Here is a 26,667-nt window from a genome sequence, read left to right as displayed (position 1 = left end):
TTGGGAGCTTTAAAATCCTCTGACACTGTCCAGATTTCCAGAATGTAGGCCAGAGAGCCATGAACATGTGGAATTCCCTATTAAAATAGTGGTGTCGAGTTACCACAAGACATTCTAGCACTCTACAACATAAAATACGGAAAGGGCTATTTGAAAGTTCACTGCCAATTGGATTCCCTTTTAAAAAGGAAATCTTGTTCTGAACAGAAAGCTCTACTAGTTGTTCACTCAGCAGAGAACCTATCCGTAATTCTACATTCTGCAAATCTGGATTTTCCAAACTGTATGCATGGAAGTAAGACAGCATAAAGTAAGCATGTTTTAAGTCCACTCCTCAAAGACATGCATGGCTTCATTATGCAATAAGGACTGGTTGTTTGTAGTTAAGACACCCACTGGAAGAAAGCCAAAAGCCTATAGTGCTGTTCCTCAGGAAAATTTAAGCAGCTGTGGTAATGTAATTCAAAACCTCTCCAACGTTTGCGGCAGTGCTTGTACTCCTTTAGTATACCATGAGTGCTGGATGCCGCCAGACCTCTGCAAGATTCCCTTCCCTTCAGAATGAAAGAGAAAACTGAAATGCAAACCTGGAGGCAGCCTGAAATATCCAAATAGATGAGCTTGTGACATCCTCTTCCAGAGCCAAGGTACTGTAAACCTTTGTCTGTGAATTTTCTGCAGAAAGCTAAACTTAAGTAATGTAAGTTGGGGAAGCCCCTTTACAAGATTAAAAAGAAAGAAAAATAAGTTGTTATTCCAGTATATACAGATCTCTGGTGCAAGTTGATACCGTAACAAATAAGACTGCTCATATGGGTGGATTCTGAAGTTTAGCTGGAGTCCTCTTTTTTTCCTTAATGTAATAGATGTTGTGCTTCAGTTTACGTTATTGCATGTACTTCGTATTTTTTTATATCAGCACTGACATACACTTATGTAGAAGTAAAACCCACTGCACTGAATGGGATAACTTCTAAATAGGATTTCAGATAATTAATCTGCTTCTTATATTTTAAATAAAATCTAATTTTATATATATATATATACATATATATATACATACACATATACATACACACACACACACGTATATATATATATATATATATATATATATATATATATATATAGGTTGTAAATTTATGAACTAAGATAGAAATACATGAGCCATTAAGAATATTGAAAACAATTTTATACCATTAGCTTCACGCTGATATTATGAGTTGTATGCATTTAAAATCAAAACCCGAACTCTATCAAATGCTGTTAAAAGAACACAAGAATTTTGATCACTGTTAACTCTCCCTTGCTCATGTAATTGTTTCCAGAGTACATCTGGCACATAAAGATTCGAAGCAGCAATACTAAACATAGTTTCCTGGAGGTTAAGCTCCACTGAGGATAAGTAAACAAGTACTGCTTTGCATTGCATGACTTTCTGCAGGAAAGACCTCATTATTCATATTCAATGACAGACAAAGAAAGTGGGTTGGGCAACAAGCAAAGCAGACATATAATACTTTATACTGTTGGCATCAACTTACATATATTTTTACAATGTAAATACAGGAATTTTTCATGATGGATTCAATTACATTGTAGCACAAATAAATATAAGTAATGCAATCCTATAATTATGAGAAGTGAAAGCCTGCATTTTGAAAAGTACAGCTTATCATTAAAAGTAGACACTGTGGTCCACAAAATAATATTTTGGGAAAATAATTCACAAGTCAGCAAAAACTAGACATTGTAAGGGATCATCCATAATAATGAAAATGTACAGTTCAGAGGAAGGGTAATGTCTATTAGGAAAGTACAACTATCACTTAGAAAGAGCTTTGTGGTCCAATTTAGACTAACTTTTTCATTTTAGTATAAATAAATATGTTTTTACCTTGGTAGAAGTCTTAGTGTCCCATTTGTAATATCAGTGTGTGACAAATTAAGGTAAAGGAGAGCTGGACAACCTTCTGATACAAGTCTCATTAATTCATCCTGTTCAGTAATGAAAACCACATATGGAATTAGTTTTAACTTTTAAAAGTGGGATAAGGAGCATTTTCAGTTGCATGCTGTACTTTGGTGATTAGAACTCTTATAAAGATCCCGTATAACTATTGCATGTGCATGTCATTATCCATAAAATCTGTTACAACCAAAATCTGGACGGAATTCAACATATAAATGCAACCAAAATTACTTGGCACCGCAAAATGATTGCCATTCTGTAACTAGGACCATCTTTTCTGGAATATAAACAATAAGCCATATGTCTTCGTGCATAATAATAGGTGGTACATCTGAATTGCAATGTTTTTATTTCAGTAGAGGGGCACAGTCCTGAGTAATTTACTTCTAGTTATTAACAGCTGTCAACGTTGACCTGCCTAATCACATGTTAATGTCATCAAACACAGAGATGAATCTTATCCAGCAAAGTTCATAATACAGGCAGGTTAGAATATTTTTATCTTATGCAGCCACTTTTTGTACTTCTTGGCCCACTCCTGTTCAGAAGAGGGAACTACAAGCAAATTGAACAGTCCCTAACTAAGAATCTGAATCTCAGAAGTAGAATATTCTCTAACACCGTGGTTCTCAACCTTCCTAATACCACAACCCCTTAGTACAGTTCTTCATGTTGTGGTGACCTCTAACCATAACATTATTTTGTTATAATTTTGCTACTGTTATGAATCGTAATAGAAGTATCTGCTATGCAGGATGTATTTTCATTCACTGGACCAAATCTGGCACAAATACCCAATACGCCCAAATATGAATACTGGTGGGGTTGGGGACAGATTGATTTTGCCATTTGGGAGTTGCAGTTGCTGGGATTTATAGTTATCCTACAATCAAAGAGCATTCTGAACTCCACCAACGATGGAATTGAACAAAACTTGGCACTCAGAACTCCCATGACCAACAGAAAATATTGGAAGGGTTTGGTGGGCATGGCCCTTGAGTTTTGGAGTTGTAGTTCACCTACATCCAGATAACACTGTGGACTCAAACAATGATGGATCTGGACCAAACTTTGCACAAATACTCAATATGCCCAAATGTGAACACTGATAGAATTTGGAGAATATTTATTTATTTATTTACAGCATTTATATTCTGCTCTTCTCACCCCACAGGGGACTCAGGGCGGATTACAGTGTACACATATATGGCAAACATTCAATGCCTATTTTGACATACAACATATACAGACATAGACAGAGGCTATTTAACTTTTTCTGGCCGCCAAGGGAGCTGTCGCTTTCATCGTCCATCTGCTACACTGATGAAGTACTTCCGCATTCCCCACATGCTTTTTGCCGGAGTGCTTTTTGCTGGAGTCTTTTTTTATGGCCTCATAAATTAGTTAATTTAGCCTCCCCACACCTAATTTTCCTACTTGACAGATGCAACTGTCTTTCGGGTTGCAAAGGTTGACAACAGGCTACACAATTGGTTGGAAACCCACTCCAACCCGGGCTGGCTTCGAACTCATGACCTTTTGGTCAGAGTGATCTTAATGCAGCTGACACTCAGCCAGCTGCGCCACAATCCCAGTGCCATATGGGAGTTGCAGTTGCTGGGATTTATAGTTTATTTACAATCAAATATCTAGCTGATTACCTTCTCCAAGACTATATTAGCAAAAGGAAAAGTTACTATACAACGGGTCAAAGCAGAAGGACATGGGAAGCAAAATGGGTCTCATTTACAGAATAAAGGGAAAAGATAAATAAGACTAATCTCATGATTGAACAATTTAATAAACACAGCAAAAGTATTTAACTGTTCCTGAGCGGGGGGCGGGTTGTGGTGGTGGGATTGGGGAAAATACTGGTATTTTGAATATTAATTTCAAAGATGGTATGTTTTCATGTATTATACAATATTTTTTTAAAAAAAAAAACCTTACAATCAAATGGCATTCTGAACCCCACCAATGACAGAATTGGGCCAACCTTCCCACATAGAACCCCCATCACCAACAGAAGAGACTATGTTTTCTAATGGTCTATGGCAACCCCTCTGACACTCCCTTGCAACCCCTGCCCAGGAGTCCCAACCCACAGGTTGAAAAATGCTGCTCTGTCATGAAAGGGAATGATTTTCATAGTTGCCCTTATCTCCTTTAGCATTCTCACAGAAAGGAATTTGTTCTTATTGCTCTTGCTAACTTGAATGTAATCAAAATACAAGAATGGGAAACTGCTGAAAGGCAAAGGGAGTTGGAAAGGCAGTAGTACTGGCATAGTACTTTACATGAGTGGGAATGCTGCTTTCACAAGTTGCTTCTGCACCAGTCCCCTTAAGAAAGGCTTTTGAGGAAACACGGGAGGAGGCATAGAATTCCTTGGCACAAGGTTCTTTTTTTACAACCGCCACTTTGGTTAATGTCTATCACTGAATGTGAAATGTCCACATGCTCGTAAAATCAGCTTATAAACTTACAGCTAAAGGGTTGTTCCTGACTACTAGTGGAAAACACCCCTCTTATCATAAGTAGTTGCTGAAAGATTGTGAAACTGAAACATTTCTCAGTGCAATTAGTTCCATTTGTGTTTAGTTTGATCTCCCCTAAAGCCAAGGTGAGCAGATAACCATATGAATGGTGAAGGGATTTTTTGAAATGTCATCTGATGCTGGATGGAAACTGGAAAGCTGTCCAAGACAGCCCCCGTGAGGCTGGGGAGTTAACTAGTGTTATAATATGTATAGTGTGCCAGGAAACCATTGTCTATATTCAATCCATTATTGATGGAGTGGAGATATATTCCAATTGTGCTGTTTTTCTTCCCAATCTTCCTTTGTAGATATTTTTGTTCAAGGACTGCTGTTCTGAGGTCCAAGATGGAATGCCCAGGAAGAACGAAATATTCTACAATTGGTTTTGTGTAGTCCTATTTCTAATGATTGATTTATGTCAATTTATTCTCTACTTGGAGACTGGCCTGTTCACTCAATGTAGAGCATTGTTGACAGAGGATAGCATATATCACATTAGTAGATTGGCAAGTGTCAGTACCTCTGATATTGCAGGAGATGCGATTATGTCCTCTGATGACATTTCCAGAGTAGATGTGTGGGCATCTGGATTTGTGACAAGGTCCTGTATCTCTTTTCCCATCTCTACTGTGTGCAATTGGTTGGAACTAGGAAGTTGTGTGAAGCCAATACAGAGGGCAGTGTTATTGTCCAGAATAAGTTGTAGTTCACTGATGACACCTCAGAGTGGTCCAAGTTGGGAGGTTTGTGTAACCACGGCCATTTTCTGCATTTCAGTCTGCTCTGTAATATATTACTTCCTTTGGTGGGTACTGTAGCTTGAGGAGTACTTGTAATTCCATGAGTTTGGTGTCTTGTGGATCTATCAGATGAATTGTATCCTAGGATTTGGCCATAAACTAAGATATGGTAGTGTGTTCAGTGTGACAACTGAAGGAATGTGGTCCCTCACTTATCACGGGTGTTATGTTCCAGGACCACCCGAAATAAGTGAAATTCCACAAAACAGGGACCCCTCCTCACCTTCCTTCCTTGCCCTCTTTACCTTCCTCTTTCTCCTCGTCACCGCCTGGACCTCTTGCCGCCACTTAGGCCCCGCAACGCCTCCTCAATCGTGGGTCCGAAGCAGCGGCAAGAGAACCAGGCGATGATGAGGAGGAGGAGGAAGAGGAAGGTAAGGAGAGTGAGGGGGTAGCTCTTTTTCCCTCCTTACCTTCCTCTTCCTCGTCACCGCATGGGCCTCTTGCCGCCACTTGCGCCCTTCGATGCCTCATCAATCACAGGGCCCAATTCTTTTTTTAAAAAAAAATTAAGTAGTGAGGGAACATTGAGGATTGAGGAGGCGTCGCAGGGCCCAAGCGGCAGCAAGAGGCCCAGGCGGCGACAAGGAGGAGGAAGGGGAAGGTAAGGAGGGCGAGGGGGTAGCTCTTCTTTCTTCCTCCCCCCCTTACCTTCCTCTTCCTCCTCCTTATCACAGCCTGGGCCTCTTGCCGCCGCTTGGGTCCTGCGACGCCTCCTCAATCCTCAGTATTCCCTCGCTACTTAAATCCTTTTTTAAAAAAACCCGCGAAATAGCGAGTCCACGGTAAGCAAACCGCAAAGTAACGAGGGACCACTTTATGTGTAGTGGTCAATAGGTGTGCAATGTGGTGTTTAGGTATATAGCTGTACAGTGGTGTCCAAAAAGTGAATGATGAGTATGAGATTGATGGTAGGTTGGACACTGTTGACATTCTAGTATTTATTTATCGTGTCAGGCCACCGAACAGTTGTATTACATTTTTGGCAGAACAAACAAACAAACATACAAAAGACACAGAGTTTGCAAGCTTGATAGTTGATTAGATGTCCTTTGACCAGTATCTGGCCACTTGGAGTGCTTCTAGTGGAAGATCTTGAATGAGTCATCTGCAGGAATCCAATTTATAAAGTACCTCAGGTAGAGAAGGTTTTTTGAGTGCTGGAGTTAAAATTCACATATTGTGATGCTATATGTTGCCAATGGCAATTAACTTAAAAGTTTATGTTATGACCAAAAATGCAGTTGCTGTATGTGAGAACAAAGTGGTTTCCTCTGGTCCCATCTAAAATTATGTTCTTGGTAGCTTGTGCGGTATTAGGGTACATCCACAGTGGCTAAGATGATGTTCCACGGAAGGTTGGGAGTAAACTGTAATTTCTGCAGGACGTTTGTAGGATCTTTCACATAGCTGGGAATGTTGATGGTATATGATCTAAAAATATTGCCCATATATCCAGAAGCACCAATGATGTTAGGTTACGCAGGGCTGAGTATTTTGGGAAAGCTTGTTGCTGATCAAGGCTCCTGGGGCATGCCATTTGGATTGGTTCTGCACCCTCTAGCATTCATTTGTGGGATCGTTAGGATTCTGTAAAATGCAATATTGAACAATTGCCTCTCAGCCTCTTGTGTGTAATCAGATCCGAACACAATCTCTACAGCTCCTCCTTTGTTAGCCTTGTTGATGACAATTTTAGAATTATTCCCGATAATGTATTGTTTCTTGCAACTGAGATTATGTGATAAATTACATCTCTTACTTCTGTCTGTGGAAAAGAAATATGACTAGGAAAAATTTGACTAGCTTCCAGAGATAAAACTATCTTGGCACATGTCTGACTTCAAGTAGAAGGGAATTCTACAAAGAGGGCTGACACAGCAGAAGTTATACTCTTGGTGGTCTGTAACTGGGCCTCACAGACATGCAGAATGAACAGAAGCACTGCTTCCAGTAATGTCCAGGTTAAAAACACCTCTCTTGTATTTTGTTCTACATTGTTAAAAACTTTATATATCAATACAATAACCTTAAAACTGCCCTGTTAGCAAATAAAGGCTCATGCAATTATTTTATGATAGTAAAAAGCAGTTTTTAACAGTTATACAGCAGCTTCCCCAAGTACAGGGACCAGGAGCAGTCTGATACCATTTAAGCCTCAGAAGCAGATATATACCTACGACATGGGTGGGTATCATTCATCACCAACCCCACATTCCAACATTGCAAAATTGGTTGAATTTTTGTTTTCCAAATATGTTTTCACCAGACATAGGATGTAACTGAATAAAGGAGATTCCATCTGAACATTAGGAAGAACTTCCTGACTGTGAGAGCTGTTCAGCAGTGGAACTCTCTGCCCCGGAGCGTGGTAGAGGCTCCTTCTTTGGAAGCTTTTAAACAGAGGCTGGATGGCCATCTGTCGAGGGTGCTTTGAATGCAATTTTCCTGCTTCTTGGCAAGGGTTTGGACTGGATGGTCCATGAGTTCTCTTCCAACACTATGATTCTAGGGTGTGTGAGGGATGGGTATGCTATTTTGGGCTGAGAGAGCTTTTTCAAAGCCAGAAGTGACTTCAGGTTCATTTCTTATAATATTATTATTAGCTTGGGGATATGGTGGTGTCCGGGTTATTTGAAAAAGACATTGTTTGTTTTGGAGTGTTAGGTAATATCATTTAGTTAATTAATAATACTATTTATTAGGAAAAAAGCCAGCCTTTGATTTCGTTTTTTATGAATGCTCCCATTAGAAAATAATGTGGATGAACTACAAATACCAGAATTGTGGGTCAATGCTCCCCAAACCAGGCCTGTATGCACAGTTGGTCATGTTAGGTGGGTGCCAAGTTTGATCCAGATCTGTCGTCGGCTGGGTTCAATGCTCTCTGGATAAGGGAGAACTACAACTCCCATATGCCAAGGGCAGTCACCCCCAAATCCTGCCAATATTTACAGTTGGCCATGTTAGGTCTGTGTGCCAAATACGGTCCACATCCGTTGTCAGCTGGGTAGAGGGCTCCGTCATTCATGGAGGTCGCAATAGTCTCTGGAAGTGAGTACTGCAAGTCTCATCATCTGTGGCAAGTTTGGTCTAGATCCATCATTGGTTGGGTTCACAGTGCTCTCTGTATTAGGTGAACTACAACTCCTATAAATCAAGGTTAATTCCCCACAAACCTGGTCATAGGGATTCTGCGTGCCAAATGTGGTCCAGGTCTATTATCGAAGGGGGTCACAATGGCTGCTTTGATGCAGGGTGGACTACAACTTCCAACCTGTTGAGTCAGTCCCCCAAACCACTCCAGTCTGTTCAGTTGTTGATAAATTCCTCTCTGTTTTCTGTGTGCCATAGGAAAGGGTAGGAAAGGGTTAAGGGAGAGGCAGTGGGCAGGGTCATGCACAGTCCACACAAGGAACCTTGGGATGCCTGCCTGTGGTGGAGGAAACACATCAAATCTAGGATGAAAATCTCCCTGAATGAAAGCATTCCTTGGGTGTTGGACCATAGTGTTTGGAGAGGACATTGGCAGCGTTTCGACTACATGTTCATGGCGCTCGCTATAACCTGCAATGTCAGTTAAGGAAGTGCCTTTGGAGGCTTCTCAGCACTTGGAAGTATAGCTTTTTTATGGAGGTGGGTGGCTGTCTGTGTAAGTGGACACCTCCGCCATATACACACATACACAATTTTGACTTTTATTATGTGTATAGATTATTGATTTTATACAGTTCACTTCTTTTGGGGGGAAAAATCTTCCTTGGACCTAATATAGTTGGAGCTCCCACAATAGCAATATTGCCTCCCACACAACTGTCAGAGAGACAGGGGCATAATGAGTGAAAGCATTCTTGATAATTGTTGAAAAGTTTGGAGTGCGCACTGTGGACAGGAGTACATATGATATCTTCTGTAGCTTTCCTCCACTGTGGGATTTTCTTCAATCTTATTGCCTTCCATTAAAATGCCATCTTATTTGGATTCATAATTATGGAAATGGCCAAGAGCATAGGTATCATTTGTCTCTCCAGTTGGTGTGACAGATTGTTCAGAAAAAAAATCTGTGAGGTTAGTCTGGCATAGAATCACTGCACATTTGTCTAGGAGCATTTCTACAAAGCATCTTTTATACTGATTTCGATTAAAACATTTCAACACCATCAGTTTGTAGTAACAGTATAAATATGAAAAAATGCTAATCTCTATAAAGCTGACTTTTTACTTTCAGCATTCAATGTTTATGTCTTTCTATTAACAAAGATACCTAGTAGGAAGGAAGTCTGAAAAACAGAATAGCAGACTATGCAGTCAAATGGCGTTCAGAAACAAACTTTAAGATAATATTTTGGTAGCTGTTCTTACTTTAGAAATAAAAACTAGAAGTACAGTCTATTATTTCCAACTTTTACTAAAGACATATCACATTTGTAATATTAATACTTACATTTAAACCTTGACATTCAGAGACGTTTAACTCTTGCAGATTTGAACATTGAGCTAAAATATAAATTCATAATCTGAATTATATGAAAAGCATTATATTGTATTTAGATATTTTCTGTAACATCAACCTCAAATTTGGAATACAAGGGGAAATATTGCTGTAAAGAAAAATTACACAACACCAGGAAGTCTGGTTCAGCCAAAATTATATTATATACAAGAAAATCCATCACTTATTATGATGTGATTCACTTCCAAGTTCCAAGTAAACATGTGTTGCATTGCACGGTAACAATACAATCTGTACTTTTGTACTCAGTTGAAGGTCCATTAAGTTAAATCGGATTTATCTCAGAAAAGTGGGTATGGGATTGCCGTCATGTTCAAGGCACACCCATCAGAATAAATGAGGCTTGCATTAGTCAATAATTAGCCATTAATTAATTAATTAGCCATTAATTAGCCATTACCGCTCAAGCAGGGAGCTTTGAGATGGTTGAACAGAAGCTCTCTGAAGCTCTAGGTGCTCTTACTGTCTATTACAGGGAAAACCAGCTGATCCCTAATCCATCTAAAACACAGACATGTGCTTTTCACCTTAAGAACAGACCAGCATCCCGAGCTCTGAGGATTATCTGGGAAGGAATCCCACTGGAGCACTGCAGTGCACCCGAATACCTGGGAGCCACTCTGGACCGTGCTCTGACCTGCCTGAATATCAAGCAAAAAGTGAGCACTAGAAACAATATCATACGAAAGCTGATTGGCACAACCTAGGGATCACAACCAGACACAGTGAAGATATCTGCCCTTGCGCTATGCTACTCTGCTGCTGAGTATGCATGCCCAGTGTGGAACACATCACACCACGCTAAAACAGTGGATGTGGCTCTTAATGAGACATGCCACATTATCACGGGGTGTCTGCGCCCTACACCACTGAAGAAATTACACTGTTTAGCCAGTATTGCACCACCTGACATCTGCCGGGAAGTAGCAGCCAATAGTGAAAGGACCAAGGCAGTGACATCTCCAGCTCATCCCGTTCAGGTATCAGCCAGCACGTAAATGACTTAAATCTAGAAATAGTTTTCTAAGATCTACAGAGACACTCGGTGGAACACCTCAGCAAGCGAGAGTCCAAACGTGGCAGGCTCAAACCCAGAACCTCAATCAATGGCTGATACCAAATGAGAGACTTCCCCCCCCCCCTCCCTGGGCACACAGAAAACTGGGCGTCTTGGAAGGTGCTGAACAGACTATGCTCTGGCACCACGAGATGCAGAGCCAACCTTAGGAAATGGGGCTACAAGGTGGAATCCACAACATGCGAGGGTGGAGAAGAGCAAACTACAGACCACCTGCTGCAATGCAACCTGAGCCCTGCCACATGCACAATGGAGGACCTTCTTATAGTAACACCAGAGGCACTCCAAGTGGCCAGCTATTGGTCAAAGAACATTTAATCAACTACCAAGCTTGCAAACTTTGTGTTTTGTTTGTTTGTTTAAAAAGCAATACAACTGTTTGGTTTGCTCCTGACACGATAAATAAATTAGTCATTAATAACTTTTCATTTGATGAGACTTATCAAAAATGCTTGGAGGACTTTTTCCAATTATAAAATAGCCATGTTTTATATACATAGTGAATGAGGCTGTTGGGGAAAGGGGCTAGTCATACATCCAGTGCCTGTTGAGTTTCTTCTCAAGGGTTGCTTGGCAGCACATTTTCCTCCCTTTTAGCATAGAAGTTGGGAAGAAAGCGGAAAATCTTTCCCAATCCCTGACCCTCCTGTCAGTCTATTTCATTCTTTCTGCACTGGATACTGATGGCAGCCAATGGGGTTACTCCATGCCTGCCCTTGCAGCTTTTTGCAGGGGGCCCACCATCTGGGTGGAAGGCAAACATGGAAGACACTTGGGTTCCTGCTTTTTTGGAGGGGGCTTGTGTAAGTGAAGTTCTTTCCCTTCCTTCATATTTTCCTCTTGCTGGTGAGAGTGTGAGACTGGCAGCAAAGATGTTAGGGTTTTTTTTTTAGTATTTTGAATAAGGGAGACTCAACTTGTAAAGTAAAATCTCTGTATAGCGCTGGAAATAAAACTTGAGTTTGTTTCATAAACAAATTAATCAAACATAACTTTAGAAGCTTTTCTTCATTGTGTGCAGTGCCTCTGGGAGGCCTTTAATTGAAATTACACAAGCTGTGTTTATACTTCCTATGAAAAGAGCAATTTTGTTTTTTGCAGAAATAATCAATGATGTATAATTATTGCTCTGTTAATACTAATTCTCAAGTGTTGACAGGCTTCACTTATGAGATTTGGACAAGTACAGTATGAATATTATCCTCTGAAACGGTCACAAGCAGATATTAACCTTCAGAGTACATGAACCCGAGTCCCCCTGATTAACAATTCCAAGTTTGAATACAGCACTTGAAAACTGTTGTTACTGTTATTTTATTTTATTGTTTTGCTGTATAGATAAAGTTTATTATAAATGCTGTCTAGATCAACAATGGAAGATCTCCTACCAGCCATTTAGGTGACAAGGCTCAGTCTGTGTAGGACAAGCAGCTCTGGGCCCTTCTACACTGCCATATAATCCAGAATATCAAGGCAGATAATCCTCACTATCGGCTTTGAAATGAATTATCTGAAGCCCCTTTTCACTGCTATATAAAATCATAGAATCATAGAATCAAAAGAGTTGGAAGAGACCTCATGGGCCATCCAGTCCAACCCCCTGCCAAGAAGCAGGAATATTGCATTCAAATCACCCCTGACAGATGGCCAGCCAGCCTCTGCTTAAAAGCTTCCAAAGAAGGAGCCTCCACCACACTCCGGGGCATAGAGTTCCACTGCTGAACGGCTCTCACAGTCAGGAAGTTCTTCCTAATGTTCAGATGGAATCTCCTCTCTTGTAGTTTGAAGCCATTGTTCCGCGTCCAAGTCTCCAAGGAAGCAGAAAACAAGCTTGCTCCCTCCTCCCTGTGACTTCCTCTCACATATTTATACATGGCTATCATATCTCCTCTCAGCCTTCTCTTCTTCAGGCTAAACATGCCCAGTTCCCTAAGCCGCTCCTCATAGGGCTTGTTCTCCAGACCCTTGATCATTTTAGTCGCCCTCCTCTGGACACATTCCAGCTTGTCAATATCTCTCTTGAATTGTGGTGCCCAGAATTGGACACAATATTCCAGATGTGGTCTAACCAAAGCAGAATAGAGGGGTAGCAAATCCAGATTATCTGCTTTGAACTGGAGTATCTTGCAGTTTAGACTCATATAATCCAATTCAAACCAGACAATGTGAATTATCTGCATTGAACTGAATTATATATATATATTTATAAATATTAATTTTTCATAAGGATAAGAAAACAATACAAACCTTAGCCATCTAAAAGATAACATCAAAAACTGTTTACAATTTTTATGGCTAGGATAAATCAAATTAAATCAATGTATTGATTCAAGTAACCCAGATGGGGGTGAGAGGGAGGTGGGAAATGGGTGGTAAGGGTGGGTGGGTGGGATGGGGTTTTTTAGAGGGGTTAGCAATCAAGATATATGGTAAAGGGAAGCACAATTGGAACCTGTATCCTAACTGTTATTACTGTTAACCATTTATCTATTGAATGAAGACTCCCACCTTTAAAAAAATCTCATTCTGTTCCATATGCATACAAACCGCTTTGTTAAGCTGCTTTGAGTCCCCTTTGGGGAGATAAAGCAGGGTATAAATAAATACAACAACAACAACAACAACACAAATGAATGGTAGAAGAAGGGAAATATGCACTGGCAGATGATGTGAAAGGCAGTCAAGAACCAACACAGATGGAAGTCAATAGTAGAAAACTGCCTAAAGTGCAAAAGGCAAAGAATGAATACCGTAAAAACATAATCCAGAGCAGAAGAGAAAACATGCGAGTGTGGAGAAGAGCAAACCACTGACCACCTGCTGCAATGCAACCTGAGCCCTGCCACATGCACAATGGAGGACCTTCTTGCAGCAACACCAGAAGCACTCCAAGTGGCCAGATACTGATCAAAGGACATTTAATCAACTACCAAACTCACAAATTTTGTATTTTGTCTGTTTGTTTGCTTTGTTCTGTTAGAAATGTAATATAATTGACTGGTTGCCCTGACACGACAAATAAATAAATAAAGAAGAGAAATCTGGCAAAAGAAGGCTCTCTATGGACAGTTACTGGGAAAAATTGAGAATGAAACTGACAAGGAAAAAATATGGATTATGCTCCCAAACTGAACTTTGAAAAAGGAGACGGAGGGCCTGATTCTTGCAGCCCAAAAACAGGCAATTAGAACCAATGTAATCAAAGCCAGAATTGAAAAGTTGACAACAGATTCCAAATGCAAGGAAGCAGACGAAACGATGGATCACATACACAGTTGTTGCAAGAAGACTGCGCTGACAAATTATAAGCAAAGGCATAATATTGTTGCTCAGATTATCCACTGGAACTTGTGCCACAAATACCATCTGCCTGTGACAAAAAAAAAATGATGGGATCATAAGCTTGAAAAGGTTACACAACACGAACTCAAACTACTCTGGGACTTCTGAATTCAGACTGACAGAGTTTTGGAGCACAATACTTCTGACCTCACAATCATGGGGAAAAAACCAAAGTATGGATTGTAGATGTTGCAATCCCGGGTGACAGCAGAATTGATGAGGAGCAACTGGAAAAGCTTACACAATATGAAGATTTAAAAATAGAAATGCAAAAACCCTGGCTCAAGCCAGTAAAGGTGGTCCCAGTGGTGACTGGCAAACTGGGTGCAATGCTTAAAGACTTTGGCTTGCACTTCAAAACAATCAGTGGAGACAAAATTACTATCTGTCAGCTGCAAAAGGCCACCCTACTTGGATCTGCATGCATTATTTGCCGATACATCACACAGTCTTACACACTTGGGAAGTGTATGGCGTGTGATCAAATACAAAAGGCAGCATAGTGATCTTGTTTGCTGTGTACTAATATTGTTTATTTATTATTTAAAACATTTATATTCCGCCCTTCTCATCCCGAAGGGGACTCAGGGAGGAGCACAGCATTTACATGGCATTTACACGGCAAACATTCAATGCTGGGACACAAATTCACATACAATACATAAACATTTAAAAACATCAAAATATTAAAATACACCATTTAAAACCGTCCTAGTCATTCGCGTCAAATCTAATTGGCCTGGTCATCTTTCCTATTGCTACTTTATTGCCCTGTCCCGAAAGCTTGGTCCCACAGCCAAGTTTTTACCATCCTTCTAAAGGACAGGAGGGAGGGGCCGACCTGATCTCACCAGGAAGGGAGTTCCATAGCCGGGGAGCAATCACCGAGAAGGCCCTGTCTCTCATCCCCACCAGTCGCACCTGTGAAAATGGCGGAACGGAGAGCAGGGCCTCCCCGGAGGAGGATCTTAATCTCCGCGATGGTTCATAGGGGGATATGCGTTCGGGCAGGTAATTTGTTGTGTGTCAAATAATAATAGATCTGGCCTCTTTTTCCTTTAATACATCTCACACCTCAAACTAACGCTTCCTCTTCATCTTGGAAAGAAGTGACAAGTGGAGTGCCGCAGAGGTCCGTCCTGGGCCCGGTCCTGTTCAACATCTTTATTAATGACTTAGATGAAGGGCTAGAAGGCATAATCATCAAGTTTGTAGACGACACCAAATTGGGAGGGATAGCCAATAGTCCAGAGGACAGGAGCAGAATTCAAAACGATCTTGACAGATTAGAGAGATGGGCCAAAACTAACAAAATGAAGTTCAACAGTGACAAATGCAAGATACTCCACTTTGGCAGAAAAAATGAAATGCAAAGATACAGAATGGGTGACGCCTGGCTCGAGAGCAGTACGTGTGAAAAAGATCTTGGAGTCCTCGTGGACAACAAGTTAAACATGAGCCAACAATGTGACGTGGCGGCAAAAAAAGCCAATGGGATTTTGGCCTGCATCAATAGGAGCATAGTGTCTAGATCTAAGGAAGTAATGCTACCCCTCTATTCTGCTTTGGTTAGACCACACCTGGAATATTGTGTCCAATTCTGGGCGCCACAATTCAAGAGAGATATTGACAAGCTGGAATGTGTCCAGAGGAGGGCAACTAAAATGATCAAGGGTCTGGAGAACAAGCCCTATGAGGAGCGGCTTAGGGAACTGGGCATGTTTAGCCTGAAGAAGAGAAGGCTGAGAGGAGATATGATAGCCATGTATAAATATGTGAGAGGAAGCCACAGGGAGGAGGGAGCAAGCTTGTTTTCTGCTTCCTTGGAGACTAGGACGCGGAACAATGGCTTCAAACTACAAGAGAGGAGATTCCATCTGAACATTAGAAAGAACTTCCTGACTGTGAGAGCCGTTCAGCAGTGGAACTCTCTGCCCCGGAGTGTGGTGGAGGCTCCTTTTTTGGAAGCTTTTAAGCAGAGGCTGGATGGCCATTTGTCAGGGGTGATTTGAATGCAATATCCCTGCTTCTTGGCAGGGGGTTGGACTGGCTGGCCCATGAGGTCTCTTCCAACTTTTTGATTCTATGATTCTATATGCCTGAAAAAGGAAGGAAGGCAAACATCTTTCCTGTTTTGTGTTTGACTGATATCCTATGATTAAATTGTACAGGAGAGGACAAATAAAATGTCCTTCCCAGTATTGTCAAAGAAGATTAAACTCTACTGAAAATATAGAACAGTGTTGTCGCGCAAATACTAAAAAATTCATTGCTAGAATTCACAATGCTAAATTGTGACAAGACTCCATAATTTGATAAGAATAACAAATGGTAAATAAATTTATGCAGATATCCCTGTTATAGGTCACTATAGAAAAACCTACACAACACCAGAAATATGAAAACATGCTACCACTATTTATGCAAAAAAAAAAATACAGTAGACTGAATAGAATATGTAATTTTGACATATTGATATATTATTAGTTTTAGTGTATTATATAATATTCTATAAAAATGTCTAATTTTCTGCTTTTCTTCCAACAGATTCCTCAGACCCCAGCTGCGCCTTCTTGATCTTGAACCACACTAGTTTAAGACTTGGAAACTCAGATTTCAAAGGAATACTTTGACTGTTCCAGCTGTTGTACAAAGTAATTGGGGCCAGCTGGATGTCAGGATGCAAGTGGTGACGATTATAATACTACTTTTCTTTTGCAAAGCAGCTGACTTTAGGAAGTCAAGAAATGGAAGTACAAGAAGCAGGGCAAATAATGGAAAGGCAAATGGCTTAAGAAGAGCATCCGGCACTGTGAAGCGCTATATACCAGGCCCCCCATGTGAGGTATACACTTATCTTCATGAGAAATACTTAGATTGCCAAGAAAGAAAACTAACATTTGTATTGTCTGATTGGGCTGAGGATTTAGAACACATGCTTCTAGCAAGAAACAAGATTCGAAAACTGAAGAACAATGTGTTTTCAAAATACAAGAAATTAAAAAGCCTAGATTTACAACAGAATGAAATATCAAAAATCGAGGACCAGGCTTTTTTTGGTTTAAACAAACTAACAACACTTTTACTCCAACACAATCAGCTTAAGACCTTAACGGAAGAGGTGCTCATTGATATGCCTCTTTTAAATTATTTACGCTTATATGACAACCCTTGGCAATGTACTTGTCAAATGGAAACTCTTATAACAACGTTGCAACTTGCAAGAAACAGGAATCTGGGGAATTATGCAAAATGTATCAGTCCTATAGAACTAAAAGGTCAAAAGCTCAAGACACTAAAAGCTGAACAGCTATGCAATGAAGAGGAAAGATTGGAAAGATTGGACCCTTCTAGCCTAGCAGTACCAAAACCTGAGGTTGCTAGACCTGAATTTGACTCTTCTCTTTGCCACATTTATGTGTTTCCTGTACGAACACTGGACTGCAGAAGGAAAGGTTTGTGTATGAGAATTATGGTATATCTTTTCCCCATTTTACTGTGTATAATGACAAGTTTGTAAGTGTGCAGCAATCACAACACTATCATACACTTTCCATAAGCCAGAGGTAGCAGCCTCCAAGACCATTTGATCTGGTCCTTTGTCTCCTAGTAGTAAATAATAATAATAATAATAATAATAATAATAATAATAGGATATAAACAATATACACAAAACATAGAAACCAAAACATAATGACAGAGAGTGGGCCGCATGTACATAAAATGATTTAGATAAAGAGGCGGAACTGTTTGTAAGGGAGAACTCATAGAGAGACAAAGAAATAAACAAACCTTCGTACAAGGGGGAGAGGGGAGAGAACTCCTGGGACAAAAACGTTGAGGGAGCAATAGCATAAAATAATGTGACTACTCTCCAAAAGCGCAACGGCAGAGCCAGGTCTTGAGACTCTTTTTAAAGGTTTCTAAAGTAGGGGCTTTCCTAATCTCTCCGGGCAATGAGTTCCAGAGTCGGGGGGCCACAGAGGAAAAGGATCTCTCCTTTGTACCACAAAGCGAGCCTGAGAAACTGGCAAGGGTGAAAGGAGGACCTCCCCCGAGGATCGAAGAGTTTGGGCTGGTTCATGGAGAGAGATATGGTCACGAAGGTAGGAGGGTTCCAAACCGTTTAGGGCTTCGTAGGTGATAACCTGCACCTTGAATTGGGACCGGAAGATGAACAGCAGCCAATGGAGCTCCTTAAACAGGGGGGTTGACCGCGCCCTGTAAGACGCGCCTGTCATTAACCTGGCTGCCGACCGTTGGACAAATTGTAATTTCCGGGCCGTCTTCAAGGGTAGCCCCACATAGAGAGCATTGCAATAGTCCAGTCTAGAGGATGGACCACCATGGTCAAGTCCGACTTCACGAGGTATGGTCGCAGTTGGCACACAAGTTTTAATTGTGTGAAAGTTCTCCCGGCCACTGCCAACACCTGTGCTTCAAGCGTCAGCGCTGAGTACAGGAGAACCCCCAAACTGCGGACCTGCGACTTCAGGGGGAGTGCAACCTCGTCCAGCACAGGTTGCCACCCAATACCCCGGTCAGATGGGTGACTGACCTGGAGGACCTTTGTCTTGTCAGTATTGATCCTCAGCTTGTTCCTCCTTATCCAGTTCATCACAGCAGCCAGGCACTGGTCCAGTATCCTCGGGGTTTCCTTGGAGTCTGGTGAGAATGAGTAGTGGAATTGGGTGTCATCTGCATAGAGGTGGCACCATACTCCAAAACTCTAGATGACCTCTCCCAGCGGTTTCATGTAGATGTTAAAAAGCATGGAGGAGAGAATGGATCCTTGCAGGACCCCACAGGTCAATGGACAGGGGTCCGAGTAGGAGTCCCCCAGCTTCATGGACTGGCAACGACCCACTAACTTAGATCTGGTGCCTTTAACAATCCTCACAAAAACTGAATCTCAGATGAAGAACAAGGAATGTTTAAGAAAAGAGCTTAGGAGTTGCTGAAACAAACACTGGATATGTTCCAAATCCAAGATGTAGGACTGCAACAGCAAAGCAAAATAATTCATACCCAAGATCACCAAGCTGTGGTTGCTGTGGGTGGGGGACCATCTTCAATGGTCTCTCTGGGTAGAGATCAGGGTTAAAATTCCTGGTGTGTGTGGCAGGAGCCACAGGTTTTATAAAACCTGGCTGCACTCCTTTGATCTTTCTGCTCTTTTCGAGGCTGAATTGGCAGGAGTGCTACGTTGCTCCACAGGATCCGTAGCAGTAATTTCCATGATCCTTTCTGCCTGGTTTGCTGTGGTTGCAGGGCTGGCACAGGGATGAAGGTGGATGGTTGAATGGGCAGCACTGCCAGAGGTGGGAGGCAGGTTGTTATTTTTGAACTATGCTTTTACTTCCTTGCTCCCTTTCCTTCCCTGTCCCAGAGAATAACAGGGTTATTATGCCTTTGCCTTTCAGGCATTTACCCTACAATATGGGCTGTTTCTGACTGTGATTGTTTTGGCTTGAATTTCCCAGCAGGGCATAAGGCCAGCACAATAATTTGGTATGGCACAGAGTGGGGCAGGACACCTTTCATTTTATTTTTAATATATAATATTGTAATATATAATAATATTTAGTCTTATCTATTTAAATAAAAATGTAATGTTCGTTTGTGGGATTAACAAAGCTCAAAAACCACTGGACGAATTGACACCAAATCTGGACACAAGACACAAGTTGCCATCACTCATAAAAACACTGAGAAAATAGCAGAAGGGACTTTAAAACCCAAAAACCCATTACAACGCATGCGCAAAACCACATATATACACAAACACACATACACATATACACAAATATATATACACACACACATGCATATATACACACTCCAAACACATATACACAGAAAGGGGCAAGGAAGGAAGGAAGGAAGGAAGGAGAGAATAAGGGAGAGAAAGAGGGAAAGAAGGAGGGAAGGAGGGATTGAAGGAAAGAAAGGTAGAGAAGGAAGGAAAGAGAGAAGGAAACAAAAAAGTGAAAGAAGGAAGGGAAGAGAGAGGTAAGGAAGGAGAGAAGGAATGAAAGAGAGAAAGAGGGAGGGAAAGAAGGAAGGAAAGAGAGAAGGAAGGATGGAACCAAAGAGCAAAGGGAGGGAGGAAAGAAACAGATAGAGAAGGAAGAAAGAAGAAGGGAAAGGAGAAGGGAAAGAAAAATTGGGAAGGAAAGAGGCAGGGAAGGAAGGAAGGAGAGAAAGAAAGAACGAGAGAAAGGGGATGGTTGGCCACAGCAATGCGTGGCGGGCACAGCTAGTCTATATAAATAATAATGTAATGTTTGTTTGTGGGATTAACTTAACTCAAAAACCATTGGATGAATTGACACCAAATTTGGACACAATACATCTATCAGGCTAATGAGTGACCAACACTCATAAAAACACTGAAAACACAGCAGAAGATACTTTAAAAGCCAAAAAATAAAAATTACATTACAACGCATGCACAAAACCACATATATACACATATACACAAATATATACACACACATATATACACATAAAACAAACATACACAAACTGGGCCACAGCAACACGTGGCAGGGGACAGCTAGGTATAAATAAAAATGGAATGTTCATTTGTGAGATTAACATAACTAAAAAAATCACAGCACGAATTGACACCACATTTGGACAGAATACACGTATCAGACCAACAAGTGACCATCACTCATAAAACACCGAAAAACACCTCAGAAGAGACTTAAAAAGCCAAAAAAAAAAACCCATTACAATGAATTTCCAAAACCACATACACACACATATAAACACATATACACAAAAATATGCACATGCATACACACAAAAAAGCACATAGACGCAGACTGGATCACAGCAACGCATGTCAAGGGACAGCTAGTTATTTATAATAAAGACAGCTTTGACGCTGAATGATGATATACATCAGTTGTTGGAATTTAAGACGCAGCTGAAGACCCATCTGTTCCAGCCTATCCAGTCAATTTTAAATTGTAAATTTTAACCCGCATTTTATTAGTAATTATAATCAGCATTTTACCTGTGTAATTGTTATATATATTTTAATTGTGATCTATTATTATGTTGTACCACACCTCGAGCCACAAGGAGAGGCGGCTAATAAATAAATAAACCAATAAATGGGTTGTTGTAGGTTTTTCGGTCCTACAATAATACATTCAAATAGCCCTTGGCAGAAAAAAGGTTCCCCATACCTGCCCTAGGCACTGGATGGTCAAGATATACTTTTTTAAATGTTGTATCTATAAACCGAGAGCCAATGTAGTTGTGCTTCAGTGTGGTTACTCCACTGTATTACAGCTCTATAGACAATGGTTATAATCCCTGTTTGGCTCCAGAAACCCACATATCTTTTTCCAATATCTTTTGGCTTTGTCACAAGTCTACAACATTAAAAAAAATGTCCCCCCACATTTCCGACAAATACTGAGACAATTTGTCAGGTATCATATGCCACCAATACATTGTTTTTAAATATATATATTTACGTCCTAACTTGCTGTAAATTTCATCCCCTTTGACCACATCATTTATACTCACATTATAAATGTAAGTAAATAAATAAATTGGCCCTTGAATAACAGTTTTCCAGTTTTAAACTGCTTTTCTAAAGTATTAGAAAATGTAACCAAGATTATATAATTTATAGACCTTGCCTGTAATTTCAGTTTCACCTAGCAAAAAGAACTACTCAAATGGCAGCAATTGGTTTATTGTCTGTTCTTGTATTTAAAATTTATTATTTCCAGAATTTAGAATCCAGAGTCTATTCCCCTAATAGTTACAGTTATTACAACTGATTACCAATTTTAGGAAGAGGCCTATGAAAAAGGTGCTTACCTGTTTCTAAAACATAGTCAGCCTTCCACATATGCAGGTTTTACTTTTGTAACTTCGATTATTCACAGATTTGATTAAAATGTTATGTCTTAGAAACTCTAGATCCTCTAGTGCAGTGGTTCTCAACATGGGGTCCCCAGATGTTTTTGGCATTCAACTCCCAGAAATCCTAACAGCTAGTAAACTGGCTGGGATTTCTGGAAGTTGTAGGCCAAAAACAACTGGGGATCCCAAGTTGAGAACCACTGCTCTAGTGCAATTCTATGGTAAACATCCAGCAGTTGACCGTTGAGTTACACTTCAGGACTTAGAGATTCCTAGAGAGAATACTTCTCTAAACATTTGTAGGCCTTCCAGAGGGATTCTATGGTCTACTTTCCACTGTATTTTTTTGCATGGCAGGGATGGCCCTGGATGGTTTCTTCCAACTCTAATGTTGTATGATTCTACTTCCTCCCCAAGCAAAGCATTGAAGTTTTACTGACTTTCTATTGTTTTTAAAAAGTCAGGAAAGCATTTGGACAGTATGAGTGAAGACAGAGGGGAGCAGATGACAGTTCCATCTTGTCTTTACTAATAATGTAATATAGTATATTGTATATACATATTTTATAGTATTATAATGTAATACAATATAATACTAATAATAATAATAATACAATATTATAATTATAATTATATATTTACATTACATGTAATATTACTAATAATATTACAATATAATGGTATCGTGCAATATAGTAATATACAATACTGATATTGTACTATGCTAATAATACAATATATTGTATGAAAATATATCTTGTAAGCTGCTCTGAGTCCCCTTCGGGGTGAGAATGGCAGCATATAAATGCCGTAAATAAATAAATACATACATACATACATACATACATACATACATACATAATATGACAAGAAATATCTGTTAAAAAAGATTAGATGATGGTGTTGTTGTTGTGGTTCAGCCTGTAATTGTTTCATTGCCTGAGATTTCAGAGAACAGTGAACAAGCTTCTGCAGACCCACAGGGGCCTGAGAATGGAGATTCTGGGTAGGTGTCTGGTGTTGCTCATGATGAGGCTGAGGATTCTGGGATTGTTAGACCAATAGGGGATGTTCATTTAGAGACAGATTCAGAGGCTGACAGGACTGAGCTAGCTTTCCCAAGAGAACCAAGGTTGGAATTTTATCGGAATGTGTTAATTGGAGATGTATATCCGTCTGATGACTCCCCTGAGTTAGACAGAAAGAAAGAAATTTGTCAGCAGAGACAGATGGCCAAGGAGAGGTGCCGCTCTCAGAGATTGTTACCTAAGAGAGGCCCTCATCAGACTTCTCAAGGAAAAAGACACAGTTTGTTAAGTATAATTGAGAGTTGATTTGGAGTATCCTTTAGAGAGGAATCAATGTATAGGTAAATGAAACAAGCCTACGTTCCTCTCTCTTGTTTCAAGATTCATGGACTCAAGTCTTGTATTTTCCTATGTGGTTTTTCGGGGACTCATGTTTTGAATATCAAGTGCTTTTTTAATGATTTCTTGTATTGCTCCTATAATCAAGTGATTTCATGGACTCTTATAGTTTGTTGGATCATTGCTATACTTGTCATGTACCTTTGACCCTCACCTTGGCCTTCTGGATTGCCTTTTATTGCCTTTTATTGGACTATATTTTGTAAGATTTTTAAATACTTTTATTCTTTTTGCTGAAGCTGCATTTATCCTTTAATAAACTCCTTTGCTTATACACTGGAAACTGGAGTATGAGATTAGTTCACAGGTGCCTTTCTAGCCTTGGTGTGTTTCGGGTGTGACAACAATTAGCACAAATTGTTAGTCCAGATGTCCTAAAACACAGAAATTAGACACCTCTATACATAAATATATACTTCTTTTATGGTTTTAATATTATTTTGTTAGGAAAATTGTCAGTTTGTTTTTGTCTCAGTCTTTCTAGGTTTAATTCTGTTTCATGTTTATAGTCTTTAAGTTTTAAATTGGATATTGTATTGTTTTACTACCTTGCAATGTTTTGAGACCCTTTAAGAAAAGAAACTGGAAATGGTATATTTCTGTAGTCGCATTAATGGTGCTCAGTTTGGGGTTATATAGAACATTGTTGTTCGTCCACCTTAAAAGTTAAAAGACACAAACAATGAACTTGAAAAATCTATGAAGATATATATCTATAAATTGAAAAGTATGCCACAGGATATGTAGCAAAGAACCTGTTATGCCTATAATATTTTTTCTTCTTTTTTCCTCTTCAAGAGTTAACAAAAGTTCCTGGTAACATACCTCCAGATGTGGTTAAACTTGATCTTTCTAACAATAAAATCAGACAGCTACGACCTAAGGAGTTTGAAGATATTAATGACCTGAAGGCGTTAAACCTCAGTAGCAATGGAATAGTTCACATAGACCCAGGTGAGAAATTCTTATAATGATAGAAGTAATAGTATCTAAAGGCATAAGATTAATATATGATATACACAGTGCAAAATGTGGTCTATTTCTTTAAAGTATGGTTTCCGTTTGAGAGTTTTTTTCATACAGTATTTCAGTATCGAAATTATGATAGGACTATCAGTTATTTCCGTTGTTTTTCTATAGGGCAGTTCAGACATATTGAAAGCAAAAGCTTTAACCAGATAGCTTTCAGCTTTATTCTGCACTTGATAAATAGGATTCACAGTAGTGTTCAAAACTATCTGATTTGCCACTAGGCTCTTCTTATAGTTCTGCATTGTTGGAACTATGCCAAAATCCATATGTACATCCAGATCTGGCCACAGTGGTCCACGCTCTTGTTACATCCCAAATAGATTACTGCAACGCACTGTACGTGGGGTTGCCTTTGAAGACTGTTCAGAAACTTCAATTAGTTCAGCGGGCGGCGGCCAGATTACTCACCAGAGCGCCATACAGGGAACATACCACCCCTCTGTTATGTCAGCTCCACTGGCTGCCAATCCAGTTCTGAGCACAATTCAAAGTGCTGGTTTTGACCTACAAACCCTATAAGGCTCCGGCCCAGCGTAACTGTCCGAATGCATCTCCTTCTAGGTCCCGCCTTGGAGTTTAAGATCTTCTGGGGAGGCCCTGCTCTCGGCCCCACCTCTATCACAAGTGAGATTGGTGGGGACGAGGAGCAGGGCCTTCTCGGTGGTGGCCCCTCGCCTGTGGAATTTACTTCTTGGGGAAATTAGGTCATCGACATCACTCCTCTGTGCCTTTTGTAAGCCGCCCTGAGTCCCCCCTCGGGGGTTGAGAAGGGTGGGTTTGAAATGCGCGAAATAAATAAACAAATAAATATTAAGATCCCACTAATCCCACTAGGATCTTGGGCCATGGATACTTTGGGGTTTGTTTTCAACTCACACAATAATTGGAAGGCTTCTTTACATCTCTCTTTTAAGATAATGAAGATTTGCAAAGTAATCTACATGCGGTTCAGCCAAGACGTAATGTTATTAGTTTCTCTATGCCCCAAAGATACGTAATTTTTTTGTTTTTTCTTGAATAGCTGCTTTTGCTGGACTCATCAACCTGGAAGAACTAGACTTATCGAACAACACTCTACAAAATTTTGAATATGGAGTATTAGAACATTTATATTTTTTGAAAATATTATGGCTTAGAGAAAATCCTTGGAGATGTGACTACAACATCCATTATCTTTTCTATTGGCTGAAGCATCACTACAGTGTTCACTATAACGGCCTACAATGTAGAAAACCCGAGGAATACAAAGGCTGGCTTGTTGGGAAATATGTCAGAAGTTATTATGAAGAGTGTCCCAAAGACAGGCGCTCTATTTATTCGCAAACATATGAACAAGACACAGAAGATGAGGAATGGGAAAGGCTCAAAGAAGACCCAGTTCAAACAGGAAACAAACAGGGAGTAATTGTTACTGTAATAGGCTAATTTGTTCACCTCTGCAGTCAAACCTTTTATATTTTTGTAAGGAAAAATGTTTGTTTGTATTTTTTTGTTAATTGTTCTGTTTGTTCATAAGGGATTATCTGCTAAAATATTTTTCAGTACTCATAATATGATAAGAAGTACTTCTTTCATAATAAACTTAATATTTTTAACCTGTCTTGTGTTATTTTCCCGAAGTTTGGTAATCATATGTAGAAGTTTAATACGGCAGGTAGCTCACTTACTTCCACTATCATTTGGGGGAAGTGGTATGATTGCCCCTTTTTTGCCAATGTGGGGTGCAAATGTACAGAAAGTTATTATCTCCCTCCAGCTCTGAGAACTAACCATCTCAGAAAATAAGAAAGAGAACCTCACTCCAGTATTGTAAAGAAAAAGCTAAAAAACAGTGAAGGTTGCTAAAATGTTTTAGAGATGAGGTTTCACTCCTCATGAACTGAATCTTTTTGGAGAGATTTTTGTACAAAGAACACACATTTCTTCCCTAATATCTTGCCAAAGAGGTTGGCTTCCCTCTCAAAGGATTCATCTCAAGAAGATAGAAAGCTCATCTTCAAAACAAAGTACATTGTTCAAAAGTTTCCACTTTTTTCTAACAGGAATGGACTGTGGCCATATTTCTACACA

The 26,667-nt window shown here is 40.0% G+C and overlaps 2 protein-coding genes across 2 annotated transcripts in view; one reads left to right on the top strand and one right to left on the bottom strand.

The window, feature by feature from the left end:
* Positions 1–26,667, bottom strand: part of FBXL13 (F-box and leucine rich repeat protein 13) — an 83,050-nt gene that overhangs the window by 27,907 nt on the left and 28,476 nt on the right. The window contains exons 10-12 of the mRNA XM_067468828.1: positions 9,757–9,809; positions 1,898–1,998; positions 588–717 (exon numbers count right to left, since the gene is read on the bottom strand). Coding sequence (XP_067324929.1) covers positions 588–717; positions 1,898–1,998; positions 9,757–9,809 — 284 coding nt within the window. The remainder of the gene's footprint in view (positions 1–587; positions 718–1,897; positions 1,999–9,756; positions 9,810–26,667) is intronic.
* On the top strand, positions 170–26,192 carry LRRC17 (leucine rich repeat containing 17). Its single transcript, XM_060778325.2, has 4 exons — positions 170–647; positions 16,793–17,700; positions 24,364–24,519; positions 25,619–26,192. The coding sequence occupies exons 2-4, from the start codon at positions 16,926–16,928 to the stop codon at positions 26,020–26,022; spliced, it is 1,335 nt and encodes a 444-aa protein (XP_060634308.2). The 5' UTR covers positions 170–647; positions 16,793–16,925; the 3' UTR covers positions 26,023–26,192.

The sequence above is a fragment of the Anolis sagrei genome, chromosome 5 (assembly GCF_037176765.1).
Source record: "Anolis sagrei isolate rAnoSag1 chromosome 5, rAnoSag1.mat, whole genome shotgun sequence".
NCBI lineage: Eukaryota > Metazoa > Chordata > Lepidosauria > Squamata > Dactyloidae > Anolis > Anolis sagrei.
The sequence above is the reverse complement of the archived record's forward strand: the minus strand, read 5'-3'. Positions and strand labels throughout refer to the sequence as shown.

Bases quoted from the DNA above. Each gene is read 5' to 3' on its own strand.
- LRRC17 (XM_060778325.2), top strand. From the start codon at position 16,926: ATGCAAGTGGTGACGATTATAATACTACTTTTCTTTTGCAAAGCAGCT. The intron at 17,701-24,363 runs GTTTGTGTATGA...TTCCTCTTCAAG, and splicing joins ACTGGACTGCAGAAGGAAAG to AGTTAACAAAAGTTCCTGGT. The intron at 24,520-25,618 runs GTGAGAAATTCT...TTTCTTGAATAG, and splicing joins AATAGTTCACATAGACCCAG to CTGCTTTTGCTGGACTCATC.